The sequence below is a fragment of the Herpailurus yagouaroundi genome, unplaced genomic scaffold, assembly GCF_014898765.1.
Source record: "Herpailurus yagouaroundi ecotype Mexico unplaced genomic scaffold, PumYag 218, whole genome shotgun sequence".
Taxonomy (NCBI): Eukaryota; Metazoa; Chordata; class Mammalia; order Carnivora; family Felidae; genus Herpailurus; species Herpailurus yagouaroundi.
Genome location: NW_024412449.1, coordinates 5,728,158 through 5,744,929, shown reverse-complemented (window position 1 = coordinate 5,744,929; position 16,772 = coordinate 5,728,158). Strand labels below are relative to the sequence as shown.

General features: G+C 47.7%; 1 protein-coding gene across 4 annotated transcripts in view; it reads right to left on the bottom strand.

Annotated features, from left to right (window-relative positions):
* Nucleotides 1–104: 104 nt before the first annotated feature.
* TRIM66 (tripartite motif containing 66) overlaps nt 105–16,772 on the bottom strand; it is a 57,926-nt gene continuing 41,258 nt past the window's right edge. For all 4 annotated transcript variants that reach the window (XM_040456949.1, XM_040456951.1, XM_040456950.1 and 1 more), the window contains 10 exons: nt 8,631–9,152; nt 8,273–8,465; nt 6,717–6,777; nt 6,116–6,290; nt 5,521–5,810; nt 4,906–5,032; nt 4,485–4,559; nt 3,971–4,123; nt 3,341–3,559; nt 105–2,594 (listed from right to left, as the gene is read on the bottom strand). In XM_040456949.1, the coding sequence (XP_040312883.1) occupies nt 2,535–2,594; nt 3,341–3,559; nt 3,971–4,123; nt 4,485–4,559; nt 4,906–5,032; nt 5,521–5,810; nt 6,116–6,290; nt 6,717–6,777; nt 8,273–8,465; nt 8,631–9,152 (1,875 nt within the window). In that variant the 3' untranslated portion in view covers nt 105–2,534. The remainder of the gene's footprint in view (nt 2,595–3,340; nt 3,560–3,970; nt 4,124–4,484; nt 4,560–4,905; nt 5,033–5,520; nt 5,811–6,115; nt 6,291–6,716; nt 6,778–8,272; nt 8,466–8,630; nt 9,153–16,772) is intronic.

Below are 16,772 nucleotides of genomic sequence, written 5' to 3'. Positions count from 1 at the left end.
GTCAAGGGCCAAAGGACTTCCCTGACTTCAAAAGGGGCCATTGTGAGAGTGAGTCAAAAGCAGGAACAGCTCAGATGTTAAGGAAGAGCCACTGAAGTCAGTCACTCAGCTAGCAGCTTTTTTTTCTTTAATTTATAAAAAGTCATGTTCCGTTTTCTGCATGCAAAACAAAACAAAACAAAAACCATGACACAAAACATTGGTGCTAAGTACACAGGAAAAGCCTGGGGGAGGGCAATGGTGTGGGGTAAGCAGTGCAGGGGTGGTGTGGAGGGCCATGACCTTGCACCCTTGCAGGGAGGATACCCTACATCTGCTCAGGTGCCGAAAGTGGGCCTCTCAGCATGCAGGGTCTCTGCGGTGGGAAAGGAATATGTGACTCTCGACTACGTTACTACGATCCCCTGGCCCAGCAGGCTATACCCAGCTAGGAGCTTCACGAATAAAAGGGGAGCTAAGCATTTAGCCCCGCATTTCTGCTTTATATTTGTAGTCTCCGGTTGGTCCTGTGGAAGGATCTCAGTCAGGTTTGAGACTGTCACAGCCCTCACCTGGCTATCTGACACAAAGCACCATGATTCTCACTCAGGGAAGGTGGAAATGGGGGCCACAACACAGGAAAGATGACCTAGAGCATGAATTCATGAGGTAATTACAGAGGGAACCTCGCCAAGTCAACTAAACAGAGAAAACGATTCAAACATTGAAAGGAAAGTGGCCAGAGCCCAAGCCAGAGAGTCATGTGAGCCCCAAAGAACAGAGGGCTAGGTCTAAAGATTGCCTGGCTAGTGAAGCACGAAAGACTTAGTTACCCCAAACTGGGAAACGGGATTATGGAAGCCTGTCTGCGCAGGAGAGCCTGGCAGGTGCTGGTGAAAGAATGGCCGGCGGAGGATGGCCTCTCAGCCTGGGTGGCAAAGGAAATGAGCAGCACCACCGACTGACAAGGAAAGCAGAGCTTTCTCTGAGCACAATGTTCCCCTTAACAAAGGCCCTACAAACAACAGCTTCCTTAAATTTCATCTTTTAGCAAAAATAAAGCCAAGCCACGACAAAGTGATGTCTCTGGGCCAGCCCACTGAAGCGCCAGGTCTGCAGCTCCCCCAACACCATCAGCAATAGGGTCCTTCTCAACTAAGTCCTGGCTGAGGAAGTAGCTTGACCCCCAGCATCTGCCTATGCAGCCTTCCCCAAACACCCCACACGGACCATGAAGATCCATCTCCATCTGAGATAGAGTCTGGAATTCCTGTTCCCATGGCTTCCAGAACATTTCCTTCTGCATTCTCGGAGAAGTGATGTCATGAAGTTGCTCCAAAGTCACTGAAGGACACTGGCTTCTCACCTGTCAGTTTCCTCTTCTCTACCCTAGACAGAACTTCCCCCATGAATGATTACACCACGCTCCTGGCAGTCCCTTTGGCCTTCTCCAACCTCCAACAGAAAAGGGCTGCCAGTAGAGTCCTGACTTTTTTGGGGGCTGCAGACAGCCTGGGGGTGAGTGAGTCCGAGAACTCACTTCTGATCTTTGGCTCTGCGAACGTGGAAAGGCTGAGAACTAGGATCTCTACGACAGAGGAGAAGCCTAGCACAGCGAGCCAGTTCTGGGTCACTCCCCTTGCCCAACCCAACTCTCAGGTTTACCCAAGCAGAACTCGGGCTCCAGATCTCTGAGTGGAGACAATGAAGGGATGGCCACTGACAATCACTTCTAGGAACGCAGGTTCTGACACTAAAGAAGAGTTATTAACCCAAAGTAAGTGGCACAGAGGACAGGCTCTGAAGTTGACATCTCCTTAAGCCTGCACGTCTGAGCCTGAAGCTGTCGGTGGTCCCTGCACAGCCACCTGGCCCCGTCAAGAATGCCATACATACCACCTAGAGCACTTTCATAGCGGCCACCTAAGTCAACATCGGGACAGGGAGCATGAGAAACAAATACCCTGAAAACCATTAGAACCCGAATAGGCACCAATTGAGACCTATGGCCTCTGGAAGCCTCCATCACCCTGCCCAGGGGAGCTTCCTGTCCTGGCAGGCCAAGCAAAGGCAAACAGTGACAGTCTTTGGCTGTGCTGGGCCAGGGATCACAGGCCTGCCATATGTCAGAACCTCTCTCCCTTCTTTTACCCTCTTCTGGACCCAGGAGGACTTCAGATAGATACATTGCTCCTGAGCCTTGCACACTGAAAGGTGAGAAAAGTCTGCTCTCCTCAGCAGAGAGCAGTCACCAAGGAAGTTAAGTCCTCCCAAGCCTGACCAGACTTGGTCTTGTCAAGTGGACCCCACACATCTGATTTTTCTGGTAATAGGGAACACCTCCCTCTTTGCTGTTTATTACTGAAATCTTCTCTGTAGTGGATGCACTATGGCTCCCAAATGAATGTTGTAAGATGCAAACGGCAAAGAGCACTACACAGCTCGACAAGACTTGTCTCACATCCACGATCTGAAGAGAATGAGCTGAAAGGTGGGGAGGAGTGGTCAACAGCATGAGGCGCCAGCTGCCAGAGTGCTCGCTGTACCGCCAGCTCTCACACCTGGGAGATGCTGCTGGCCAGGCGGAACGACATTCTTTTTGCTCTTTCGTTCTCCTGAAAGAAAAAAAATATGTGTGTGTGGAATCAAAATAACCAAAGGTAGTGCTTATTAACGTGCAAAGGCAAAGTGTCCAGACTGGGACTCCCCAGAGCCAAAGTGTTTTCCTCTGCCCCGGGAAGCAACGGCAAAACTCACTGCAGCCACTAAACATGGTGGGCCAAGTGATGTAAACAACTGGGGATGGCTGCACACAGCAGGCAGGCAGGCAAGACATTTCTGTGGAATGAAACAGCACTGAACTGTGTCCCATGTTCTGCATATGTGGGACCAGACACAGGTCAGAAGCGCTCTCTCTACTGTAAGCAACACCTCTCCCTCCTTCTCTACACCAAGGGGCTGAAAATATCCCTTCCTTTCTCCCAAATGGAATTTGAGACCAGGCCCTGAGACCAGATGTTTCTCTTCTTCCAGGGACCACAGTGGAGAAGAATCAGCATTGAGCTGTGAATCGGGAGACCTGGCTTCCCACCCTGATTCTGCTGTTAATTTGCTGGGTGACCCTGGGCAGACGCATCCACCTCTCTGAGTTCCAAGCCTCAATGGTAATGAGACTTGATGAGCCCTGCACTGCCCTGACTTCCTGTTAGACTACAGGCTTGGGAGCAAGGGTTCCTTCTGAGCACTCTCTATGCCTCCAGCAGCTTTGCTTTAGGCTGTTCTGTACACGCTGCTTGGGTGCCCCCTGACTGCCCACCCACCGGCCCCACAACCTGCCTGCCAGCTGGCAGCAACTCTTTACCATATGTCGCCGCCGCCTCTTGGGTTGGATGCCCTCCTGCACGTAGGGGGGCCATGGGAAACCCTGCGGAGTGGAATACCCACTCTCGCTTGACACCTCTTCGGAGTCTGAGTCCTCCTGCCTTGGCTGGGCAAACCGTTTCTCCGGGTAGATCTCCTTCAACCAGCCCTCAAAGAACACTTCCAGGCAGCGGCCGGCCTCTGCAACCTCTGAGTCGGGCTGAAGGGGAAGGAGAGCAGTGATGGTCTGGCCCATATCCACCACCCCATCTCTTCCAGGTCCCTCAAGAGCTATACAAAGAGCACAAAGCCTGGCTAGGTTTCCTGGAGGTCTAGAATGTGACATTTTCTCCTGAAGACTCAAGATAACCAGTTTAGTACCATCTCTTCAAGCAGAAGTGACCCTGACAGTTACCCACAGAGGGCCAACCACTAGCATTCCCCCCTTCTTCCTTCTGAGTCCACACTGAGGCCCAAGTGTGGGAGAGAGCTTTTAAACACTCACTACGGGAGACCCTAAAAGGTTCCCATGTCCTTATGGCAGCTCAGGACCAAACCTGATATCCCCCATCCAGGCATGAGTCTTGGGGTCACTGGGAAATAGAGGAGGGGGAAAACAGGCAAGACATACATAATTGAACTTCGCACAGTTCCAGAACATGAGGCGGACGTCTGACACCACCTCCTCTGGGGTGGTGTAGTGAGCTGGGTCCTTCTTTTGCAGCTTCCTCCGAATGATTGACAGGTCCATGGGCCTCTTGATAATCTGGTAGTAATGCCGAGCCTTGGGGGAGCAAAGAAGGGGAAGCAAAGCAGGAAGAGAGAAGTAGAGGTACAGAGAAGAAAGAGGGAGAGATGGAGAATGAGTTGAAACAGATGTGAAAGGACACAAGAGAACAGCAGCAAGAAGAAAAGAGAAGAAAGGAGACAAAAAGGGAGAAGGAGGAATGTTTCACTGTCAAGTCAGGTGTGGTGTAGCAGCAGCTGGGCTGGGGGGCTGCAGTGGCCACACTGAGTCCGCTAGCCCATGCACGGATTAATCAGACTTCCAGCGGCCAAGACCTGAGCCCGCCCCAGGGTAGCACTTGGACTCACACCCAGGCCCAGGGCCCTCGGAGCCGGCAGAAACAGGAAGCTTTCCTTACCAGCGGGCTGACAGGTTCATGGAAGGGCAGGCTGAGGCTATGGCAGCACAAGGACAGTACCAGCTTTTCACACTTCTGCAGAAACCAGAATGGCAGCACGTTACTTCGGCCTGGCCCCATCTCAAGAACTGAAGACAGTGACCCTGATAACTCCAGCGGGGTCAGCTCTGTCCCACAGGGCGTGGGCCAACACGTTAAGGCACAGCACAGCCTGCTAGACTAGAGGAAGACAGCTGGCAGAAGGGAATCCATAGCAAAAACCCCCATGGGCCAAGCTGTCAGGCATAGCCCAACAGAGAGATACCTGGAGAGACTTCCCATCCCCCTCAGAAAGGCCTCAGCCCCTGGCACAGGGAGGCTGCCCCTGGCACAGGGAGGCTGCCCCAGGCAGGGAACCTTGTTTTCAGAAACCCCTCCCTACCTTCTGGTCATAGATGCTCAGGCCAGGAGTGGCCCGCATTCCAGGCTGATTATAGCGGGCATTCTCACAGTCGTACTCCATCTCGGGCTGGGTCAGGCTGCGGCACAAGGTACATACCCAGTCTCCCCTGCAGAGGCAGATGAGGCCAAATTAGGCATCAGCAGGTGGCCCAGAACCACCTCCCCTCTCCCTCTGCTCCAAGATGGGGGCAGAGAGAGAGAATGGTATGGGAGACTCAGTCCCTAGGCCTGCCCTGTAGGGAATGGCTTCCTAACCACAAGCTTTAAAGAAATTCACTAACTTGGGATGGAGTGAATCCAGAAAAGAATTGGATTTAGCAAGGGGCTGAGAGAGGAGTATGGGGACAAACCTGTGTGTGTAGGAAGAAACTGGGAACAGAGGAAGAAAAACAGCCACTCAAATTTCAAACACCTTCCTATCCATGCATAGAAGGCACAAGGCAGTAGGGCCACTGACTCACATACCTGCAATTCATGCAGGCCCAGAGAGGGGAGGAAGCCCATTTGAAGGAACTCTGTGGGCCTGGCCTGGAATAGTCATCCCTGGAAGATCACCCTGCTAGGCAGCCAATGGCCCTAGATTGGCACAACTCACCCGGGGAAGCTGAGCAGGGCCGGCAAGTGGCAGGAAAGGTGGAACACTTTGGGGCAGCGATCGCAGCACAGCAACTCTCCCCCATTGAGGCACACAGCGCAGAAGTCCTCATTCTCTATTGGTACCGGGGGCCCCTTCTTGGCTCCAGGGGTCCGAGGAATGAGTCTTTGTTCTTCAGGAGATGAACCCTCCCCCTCTGGTGGCTGCTGCCCCGCCAGAGAAGTGACAGTGACCTTTCTTCCCCCCAGACTTGGGGCCTGGATGGCATCAGGCATGTTGTTCTGGCTGACCTTGGAGAAGAAGTGAGTCTGAGCAGTCAGCACAGCACCAACAAGTTGTGGAGGGAGGGAGAGGAGGGACTGACAAGCCCTGGGCACCAATTTATTCCAGGCCCCCAGGCCAGCTGAGCCCCAAGAATGCTGAGCCTCCTGATATGCATCTCACAAGCCCCTGGCAGCCGAGGACAAGACTGGTCAGGCTGCAGCCCCACTCAGACTCTGGACAAGGCCAGAGCCAGAATTCTGAATGAAGTGGAGAAAGAAGAGAGGCTCCTAAGGTGGGCCAAGCTCAAGGACAAGACAGAACAGAGTGGTACCTTAATAGACATGCTGGAGGACTCAGTGCCACACTCGATGATCAGCAGGAAGCTCCCATCCTGCTCATTCTTCTGGGGCTTCAACTTGAACACAGGCATCTCTCCCGAGGAGGCAGCACAGATCTTGAGCCGCTCCAGTCGCACGTAGGGAATCTTAGGCTCACTGTTGAAGGGCCTGTGGCAAGAGAGACACCCCTGGGTCTTAGTGGGAGCCTCCTCTGACCCCAGCCTCTAAGTCAGCTCAACCATGATCCGACAACTGAACTGCTGCTCAAGATCTCCTCAGTCCCACCCCATGCAGGCCCATGTTTCTCCCTCCCACCCCCGGCGAGCTGTTTGCTCAAAGAAGAGGGGATTCCTAAAGAGGGAGGACTTCACACAGAGCACATGCCCTCGGTTGCAGGAGCCAGGATGGCTTCCCACAGGCATCCCAGACTCCCAACCACACAGATCCTACTCAAGGGTCTGGGAGTTGAAGAAGACAGTTGCAGGCAAACTTCTGCTTCTAGTGAAGTCATCAAGTGTGCTGACTTTCTGTGCCAACCTCCCAGGACATGAAGTTGAGGGGTGGGAGAGGGAGGTTGGGCCAAGAGCCTGTTACCTGATACTCTGGTTCCCTTTTGCATCCAATTCCAGGGCTCCTTGTTTAAAATTCTCATACTCTAATGCAAAAGACAAATACCTGTGACATACATTTATAACAACATGCCCAATACCCATACCTTCCACTCATGTGCTATTCATACCTTTGGCCACACACCTATCATACAACTGTTACCCACAGTGTAATCATTCATAATGGTGGCAATCCTAACATGGCTCTCCTTCCTGAGAGAAGAAGGCCACCTTCTTTTAAAAAGAGAAACAATACTCAGAGGCTGTCTATGGGTGAGTGTTGGGTCGGGTGAGGGACCAGCTTCTCACCTTCCAAATGAGCTCAGAAATCTCTTGTTTCCCATATACTGGGGTTACGTGCTCTCAGGGGTCATTCTGTCCAGCCTCTGCATTTTCAGCCAAATTCTGATATTCTAGTACTGCCTGAGAATCTAGCTCATACCACATAGGCAAGAGGCCTACCCTGGGTAGAGCAGTAGAGCCTGTGTAGCTGGGCAGGGGGCGGTGTGGGGAGAGAGGAGGATACTAGCATTTAGTGAGCACCCACTCAGCACCAGGCACTATCCTAGGCACTTTCCTTGGGCAAGCACAGTCCAAAAATTTGATTATTTAAAATTCAGGTTTCCATTATTACACAGTTAATAAGAACCAATCAGTATTCAGTTAGTCTTTCAGTCAGTGCAAAGAAACAAGGTGAAAATTATTTCATTTTCATTTATTAGATATATGGGAAATAGATGGATCATTACAGACTAAACACACATCATACACTAAACAGAAAAAGTCCCAAATTTTCACTCGGCAGTTGCTTACAAATTTTCCAGCTAGCCCTCGCCTACCACAGAAGAAGGCAAGTCCCATTTGAGAAGGGGTGTAGGTAGCTGAGAAGAGAATCAGAGCCAATCTCCACCAGTCCAAATTCTCTTTACTATGAGGCACACCATAAATCCAGATGACTGTTGGGTGCAAGGCAAGTTCTTGTTACTACAGAGAAAGTCATCAAATGATCTCACTGTAGTTATTTGGCCCAGTAGTCTACAAAGTAGTTACACTAGCCCCATTTACAGAGAAAGAAATCACCTCAGAAAGGTTAGGGGTCTCACACAGGATCAAACATAAAAAGACAGAGCTGGTTTTCTATGATAGATCTACCTGACTCCAAAGTCACACATGCTCTGTTCCCTAAAATATTTTGTCAAGGCTAGCCCTTCTGGGATGAGTTTTGGGATGTGTTCTTCCCAGGAAGAGTTCTTCCTTCTGGGATGAGTTCTCCCTGCTTCCCCCACCTCTAACCCAGACCTCCATGGGAATGTTACGTGGAGCTAAGTCTTGGCCATGCCTGGATCAGCCCCGGCCACAGTGAGGAAAACAGAACAGGTACCAATAAGTCAGTTCTAGAGGGAAGAAGTGAACTGAGCAGAGAGAGAGAGAAACACTGCTCCCTCACACCTAGAGCCTGTCTCCTGACCTCTCTGTCACCTGGGAGTGCTGAGCTCATGTTTGTGGCCAGCACAAATAACAGGCTACTGACTTGAGCCTCACCTTTTGGGTTCCGGTACTGTTGCAGAGCCATGGACGTGTTGATCACTGGGACCAGTGGGGGTTTCTTCACAGAGAGGTTAATTGGCTCCTCTAGTTCTGAAGGGATAGCCAAGTCCTTGGAAGCATCCAGACCAGGGGTTGTGGAGTCTTGTCTCAGAGAGTCAGTGAAGCGGGTAGAATCCTCACTTTCCATCTTTCAAAAGCGAAAGGCCAACAAGAATCAAAGAAATGAGACATTTTTATTGTTACTGGTCATAAAGCTATTAAGCTAAGGCCAGGATAAGCTCTTATCTGCAGCGGCCACCCTTTTGCCCAGTGATGAGTAGAGGGTGTGGAGTGGTATTTACCCAGGACTTACCTTACACAGGGCATTCCCGAGAGAGGGGTCAGCCCCATCTCCAGGGCACAGGCTCCCTACAGCTCGCCCAGAGCCAGGACTGCAGCTGGATCCAGTTTCTGGTTGCACGTCAGAAGCTGGAGGCATGCTCTGCAGAGGACAAGTCGCCAGACTTGGCATAGCCTGGGTGGGACCAGACATCAGGTTGGGCCTGGCCTGTGACTGATCACTTGCTAGGCTTGTGATGGCCTGGGAGGAATCACTCATCAGGCTGGGCACGGACTGGGGTGTGCCGCGCACAAGGCTGGGTATGGTCGGCAGATGACCCACTGTCAGGCTGGGCATAGCCTGGTTTTGACTGCTCATCAGGCTGGACACAGTTGTGGGGGTGCTGCTCAGCAGGCTTGGTACCATGTGGGAAGGGGCGGCAGGCAGGCTGCTCACGCTCTGGATCTGTGGCTCTAGGGTCCTTGCCAGCCTGGTAGATGACAGCTCCATCTCCAGTGTGTTGGAAAAGCCCATGATGCTCACCGAAGTGGAGTGCTGCAGGAGTAAAGACAAGGCAGAGTCAGGCTCTTAGCAGGGAATGGGGGGGAAGGAGGAGAGAGGTGCAGCCCTCAAGAACTCCCACGCTCAGATTTCACCCTGGCCTCAGAGACTAGTAGTAGCAAGGAACTCACACAGCACATGAAGTCCCCATTCCCATTCCCCTGCACCAAGGAGGCTGGTAGAGAGGCAGGCACAGGCTGAGGACACTGGCGTGCATGTGTGTGTGAATGTGTGTGTGTGAGAGAGAGAGAGGGAGGGAGAGAGAAAGAGACAAGACAGTGTGGAAGAGTGAGAGATAGCCTACCACCTGACCTGAGGGTGGTATGCGCATGTGTGTATGTGCACGTGCGTGCACACACACACACACACAGCCACCGTTAGCCCACGCCCCTCAACCCCTATCCAGTACCTAATCAAAGGGTCAGACTGTAGGACTGCCCTCCAGCTTCACATCACTAGTGCCTTCTTGTCCCTTCTGGGGGTCCTATAGACTAGTTTCTGTTACATAAAAGTGGAAGGAAGTTCAGAAGGCTCAAACTCTGATCTGCCTCAGGCCTTCTCTGAGATAATGCCAAGGCTCAGGGAGCCCCAGTTAGTGCTGGGGAACTAATTCCTTTGCATAAAGCCATTCTTTTCCTTTGCATAAAGCTCTACGGTGCATTCCACCATTCAGGACAACTGTGAAATCAATGGCTTATCCCCTGTCCTGCTCTGCAGCCACAGTTCATCCCTGAACCCTCCCATTCTCTGAGCTCCAGCCACTCACACATTTTTCAGTTCCTGAAACAAGCCAAGCCTTCCCTCCACCTAGAATCTTCATCCCTTTCAAAGAGACTGCTTCTGCTCCAGGGAACATTGTCCTATCCCTGCCCCTGTCCCACTTACCCTTCCGAACTCAGCTCACCTGTGATTTTTTTTAGAGCAAAGCCTCTTTTCATTCTGTGGCCCAGGCCTGGTTCCCTCTTTTGTGTTCTCATAACTCCTTTTTGTACTGTATTCTTGTAGCTGTAAGACCATTTGATTAATCTCCGTTTCCTCCATGAATTGTAAACGGATTTTACTTATTTTGCTTACCCAGTGTATTTCTAGACTCAGGAGCAGTCCCTGGCTGAATAAATGAATTAATGAGCTATTTACAATTTTAAAAAAACAACATAATGTGTGATTTTTTATTCTACAAATCTTAAGCCAAACAAATAGCAGCTTAGTTCTATTAAAAACTGTGTCTATGCATCTCTCTAAAATAATGGTTGTCTTCATATAGCTAAAATTTATTGAGCATTTATTATATGTAAGGAAATTTGCTAAGTGTCTTACATACATTTCCTCGCTTAATCCTCATAACAAACATTAAAGGGTTGTTGTGAAGGTTAAAAGAAAGAATCCATGTAAAGATTTAGAACATCTGCCATATTGTAGGTACTCAACAAACCCCAGCTACGGCTAATGCGGCTGCAATTATTGTTATTGTTATTATTCTTCTTATGGCCCTAATTTTACACTTGAGAAAAATGAGTTTCAGAAAGGCATCTGAAGTTTTTAATGCTACTGAACACATAATTTTGTATATTTCTATTTCTCTTTACTTGTGCTCACACACAGAAACACGATTTTTGCATATTGACCTGGTACCAGAGACCTTGCTGAAGTCACTTGGGGAATTTCTGTGAACACAAATCATGTCATCTGTGAAGAGTTAAGTTTTATTTCTTCCTTCTCCTGTGTTTTCCGGCCTTACTCCACCAGCTAAGACCTCCCATACCAGGTCAAATAGAAGCAGCGATAGTAGCTGAATTGTCTTGTTCCTGATCTCGGGGGATCCTTTCAATATTCCACCAACTAACAATGATACTTGATGTGGGATTTTCACAGATTTAAAATCCAGATCTCTGGCCCCGAAGCCACACTCTTGACTGTGGCCCATCTAGCTCTGTCCTTCCCTGTGCTTCCTCCCCTCCCCTTCCCACACTCTACACTTCAGCCTCTGTCCTTCCCTCGCCTGCTCCCTCTTCCTCTCCTGTTTTCCTTTCTTCTTATCATCTCTTCCTCTTCTCTCCCAACACCTTTCCCTTATTATTTAACTGCTTTAGTAAAGCTTACATTTTCTATTCTTAATTCCCAATTCGAAAAGCAGATAAGCTAAATACCTTTGTTTCTCCAAAGAAAATTTTTTATTTTTAGATATTCCCTGGTAGTGCAATAGTGTTCAATAAAAAGGCTTCCAAGGGGCGCCTGGGTGGCGCAGTCGGTTAAGCGTCCGACTTCAGCCAGGTCACGATCTCGCGGTCCGTGAGTTCGAGCCCCGCGTCAGGCTCTGGGCTGATGGCTCAGAGCCTGGAGCCTGTTTCCAATTCTGTGTCACCCTCTCTCTCTGCCCCTCCCCCATTCATGCTCTGTCTCTCTCTGTCCCAAAAATAAATAAACGTTGAAAAAAAAAATTTAAATAAATAAATAAATAAATAAATAAATAAAAAGGCTTCCATTTGCTCTATAGTCTAAGTCCCAAGATAAGGAATATTGAGGAGAACGAAGTATGGGGAGAATACTCAGAGCAAATTGGGTAGATTAAGCATGGAAGAGCCGCCTCAAACATGCCCTGGCCCGCATCCCTTGGCATTCCCTGCTGTCCTGGTTATATACTACCACAGCTTTCTAAGATTCAATCTTTCCTTATCTACCTATAGAATACCCAAAGATTGTTGGAATCTCTTTTGTAACATAGGACAGTCTAACCCTTTGAGCTGGTTTCTTTCACCTTTTCCCCATTTGACATGTATATTTAGTGCAACTCTGGTTGTCATCTCATCTGCCAATGACATAGATGGCTCTGTGTGAGATCCTTGGTGCCAAGCATTAAGGGCATCAAAATCTACCTGGGACAATCCCAAGTAATAATGGTCAGGTGCTGTAGGTCACAAGATATGCACAACATTAAATCCCCAAAGACAACGCTCCCCAGATTAGAGGCAGGATATCTCTACATCTCCAGATTAAAGGTAGGATATCTTTGTAGGATATCTACTCCCCTGTCCTGATTATTTATTGTGCATCATGAAGTATGACTTAATGATAGAGGACAGGAGGGCATGAGTACTGAGCCCTAGAAGAACTGTGGAAATTCTATCACAGTTTATTTTGAGTTGGGCCTGCTGAACCTGCTCCTATAAACACCGAGCACACAGCACAAGGTCAATAACATGTCCTAAGAGACTGCAGACTAGACTAGTCTTTTTGAAGTCCACATTCACATTCAATCTCAAGGAGACCACAGCTATCAGGAAGTAGGGGAAAGCCTTAGTAGTGGTAAAAAGAACCTGAGAAATTTCCAGGATCTCAGAGAAAGTGTTATAAGGAAGCCAGCACCACCCCATTTCTATAGGCTATACAAATACAGCTGCATTTCTGGAACATATGTAAGCTGTGTGTTAGTTATTTTTGATACTTCATTTGGCTCTCTGGGTGAAGAGATGCAAAATATTAAAATGGAAGGAACTATTTCATGTGTAGGAAGAAACACAGGATTGAGAACCTCCTTTCTACCCTGCTGCCAGTGCTGCAAAGTGAGTAGAGGCAAGGGAAGAATCAAATTTCCGGGCCAGGAAAGCAGGCTGAGGAACCAGGGCCTGGGAGGAAGGACAGGGCTTCTTGAGAGCACACTAGGCTTGAGAATATGGCCATTCCTGACATTTGGTGCCTCACACACAGAAGGTGCTCATCTCTCAATGGAGATGACATTGCCTGCCCTCTCTAGCAACCAGGATTGTTCAGAGATCAAAGGAGAGAAGGCAAAATTATATGGCCAACTGTAAGGTCTATAAATGGCAACTACTGACCCTTCCAAGTTGTCAGCTACATGACACCTTTCCTCCTTCTTCACGTGTAAAACCTTCAGATTTCATGAGGCAAAATATGTACTTTGAAGTCTGCAAGTGAAAAACTATTTTCTAGATCAGGGAGGAAGAGAAGACAAAAATGCCAAAAACATTCACTCTGAAATCAGCTCAGGTCATCTCTGTGGTACAAGGGGAGACTGCTCTGAGCCTCTTACCTCTCTTACATAGTGCCTCCTCACTTGCTCCTAATTTTCTTTCCTTCCCCCATGCTTTATGTTCCCATATGTGTCCCTTTCCTCTTCTTTTCTCTCTTTATCTCTGTTTGCCACCTGCCTGACCTGTGACCTGTCTAAATCACCTCACCTGGAACCTACAGAATCTGTCTGAACCACCAGCATCCACAACCTGCCTGACCTACGACTTCCCTGAACTGTCAGCCTCTTCTACTAGTCACCTGTGCAATCCTTCGTCCACCTGCTGCCTCCATCCCCATCCTCACCACTTGGGTCTTTTTCTGGAGTTCAATGTGCTTATTTATATCATTACAATGATTGTCACATGATGTTATCAAAATTTGGAGAAGGCACTGTTCTTTCATTCAACAGAAAAGGAAACTGAGACACAGAGCAATTACACAGATTTCCCAAGCTTATATAGGCCTAAGACTACGAGTCTGGGCCCAGCCTTAAAAGCCTGCTGGCTGGTCTTGCTTTTGTGCCATTAGCTAGAAAGCTAGTGCTCTAGTAAAACATGATAGAGAAGTCAATAAACAGACACTTAATGCACATGCCCTGAGTTTAATATAAATTTCAGGTTCTTACAGCAAGATAATATTGCTGGGGATAAAGCAGCACAAATAGGGTGGTGTTCCACAGATATTAAGTTTCCATATATCTGAACCATACCTCTTTCAATAACAAAATTCAGTTGGCTTTAAAAAATTATTTTGAATGGGACTACTTCTAAAACACTTTACACACCACCCTGTCATATTAAATAGAGTTCATGAAGCCTAATGAGACCACTCCTTAAGGACATAAACAAGCTTGGATGGACTTCTGTTGCTGGAGTAGGCTGTAGTTCAGTGATGCTATAAGGCAATGCAGGGCTTAGCTTGTCCTTTCACCAAATGACCTCACACTGTGGCACTTTTCCAGGTGATGGTTCTTGTCTTCTCCTTTGTCGTTAGCTGACATTACAGAAGTCCTGACTCCTTGCTTCACTCTGCTTACTGCTACCATGTAGAAAAACTAAAATTCCCAAAGGAAACCATGTAACTAAGTTTGCTGTCAAGACCTCTATACTAGACACCTGAGTGTGGCCTTATGATCTCATGCAGAAATAATGTGTGGGCTTTGTGACATCTGTTCTTGTTGCTGCTCTGAAGCTTTGCCTGCTCACTTCTGGGTTTTTGCCCCAGTAGTTAGGATTGTCAAAGACTGATTGCCCTGTAAATGTACAGAGGAAAGGGGAGCAAGACTTGGAAGTTAAGTCTTGGAAATACATTAAAGGCCTTCATTCTGGTTGAAAGAAATAGATGAAGAGATAAGGATTGAGGTATACAGATTTGTATTAAATCATGGAATATCTGAGTGCTTCAAAGCTTCAGATTGGGTAGACTGGTTTAACATTAGTAGATCTTCAAACAACTGAATCAGATACCTGAGGAAGGAACTCATTTCCCCAGCAAGTTGTTTCACAAGTTGATTTTTAATAGCAAAGTTGTAGCTTTTATGGACAGTGAGTGGTCCCCCAGCTGAATGAAAAGCTCTTATACAAATTAAGACTACTCCTTTGGATGGGAATGCAAGCTGGTGCAGCCACTCTGGAAAACAGTATGGAAGTTCCTCAAAAAACTAAAAATAGAACTACCCTACGACCCAGCAATTGCACTACTAGGTATTTATCCAAGGGACACAGGTGTGCTGTTTCAAAGGGACACATGCACGCCCATGTTTACAGCAGCACTATCAACAGTAGCCAAAGTATAGAAAGAGCCCAAATGTCCATCGATGGATGAATGGATAAAGAAGATGTGGTATATATATACAATGAAGTATTACTCAGCAATCAAAAAGAATGAAATCTTGCCATTTGCAGCTATGTGGATGGAACTGGAGGGTATCATGCTAAGTGAAATTAGTCAGTCAGAGAAAGACAAATATCATATGACTTCATTCATATGAGGACTTTAAGAGGCAAAACAGATGAACATAAGGGAAGGGAAACAAAAATAATATAAAAACAAGGAGGGGGACAAAGTGTAAGAGACTAATAAACATGGAGAACAAACAGATTGTTGCTGGAGGGGGTTTGGAAGGGGGAATGGGCTAAAAGGGTAAGGGGAATTAAGGAATCTACTCCTTAAATCATTGTTGCACTATATGCTAACTAACTTGGATGTAAATTTAAAAAAATTAAATTAAATTAAATCATAAATCTAAAAAAAAAAAAAAGACTATTCCTTTGGATATAACTATGGTAATACATGCTAACTGACCAGAATCAAATGGGAAAACATTCATGGGTGATGAAGAGATAAGAACTGAAGAGTGTCCAGTGTCCTGATGATTCAGGAAAAACAGAAATGGTAAAGAGGATCTTAGAGTCAGAGGTGGAAGGAAGAGGAAAGGAATAGGCTGATTCCTATAAATCTGAAGTAAAAGCCAGAATGAATGAAACACTCAAACCCAAGCCTTGGAGACTCTGAAGAATTAGGCCAGAGATATTTTGGCCAGTCCACTGTAAGGAAATTTAGGGCCCAGGAGCAAGGACCTGTTTTCTCATGAACCAGGAAACCTAGACAAAGATCTTAGATTTTATCTGTAAGTGAAATCAGGCTAGAACAGAGGAAAGAGCCTTCCTAGAAGTTGCAAAATTCAGGAAGCCAGACCTGGGGAATACTTGGCTTGGTTTCTGAGCAGGACAGAGCAGAACTCTGTATAGTTCTGCAATTCCTGACCAGAACTCAGGCTGTGCCCTAAGAAAGCTTCACGAGGCCCTGGGAAGATTCTGAGCAAATTCTGCTGTTGAGACCAGGCTATGAGGCAATGATCATTCCTGGAGTTGAGAAGCCATGACCTGGCCCATGGCCATGGATCTGGAGACTATGAAGGCAGGACACCCAGTACTTCCTTTACGTAAGCCAAGATTTAGAGTATGAGTTAAAGCAAGACACTTCCCATCTCTGGACTTTAATTTCCTCCTCCACAGGTTAATGTACATTTGAGTTATAAGAATCAAATTAAAAACTCAGGCATCAAAGTGCTTTGATAATGATATAAATGCTCTTCATGTGAGTCATTATCCCTTCCTCTTCTGCGTCACTCTTACTAATGTAGACCACAGGAATGCCTACTGCTTGGGCATCATTTACTAAAAATACATCTCACACTCCTCTGAAGCCATAAGCAGCATCCTGGTGGTCTTGCTCAGCCTTCCGTGGAGGATGTGGACCACATGTGAGTGGGAGAGAGGTCCCCCTTGCAGCTGAATTACGGCTCAGACAGGCTCTCTGTGATGCCCACAGCCTTGACTTCAGGAGAGGTCTGAGGAAAAGAGTGCATGTGTGTCCTTCAGCAGTTGACTCATTCAGAAGTATAAAATGCAGCCATCAAAATGTCTTCCAGTTTCACCTGGGATATAAGGTATTCTTTGTAGTGTGGTAACCGTGGTTTCTCTTCAGAGTGGCTAAACCAAGATTAGGCAACCGTGAGGGCCAGGCAAATGTCAAAATTCATTCCAAAACACCCTGCTGTATGCAGGGAAGGTAGTGGGATGA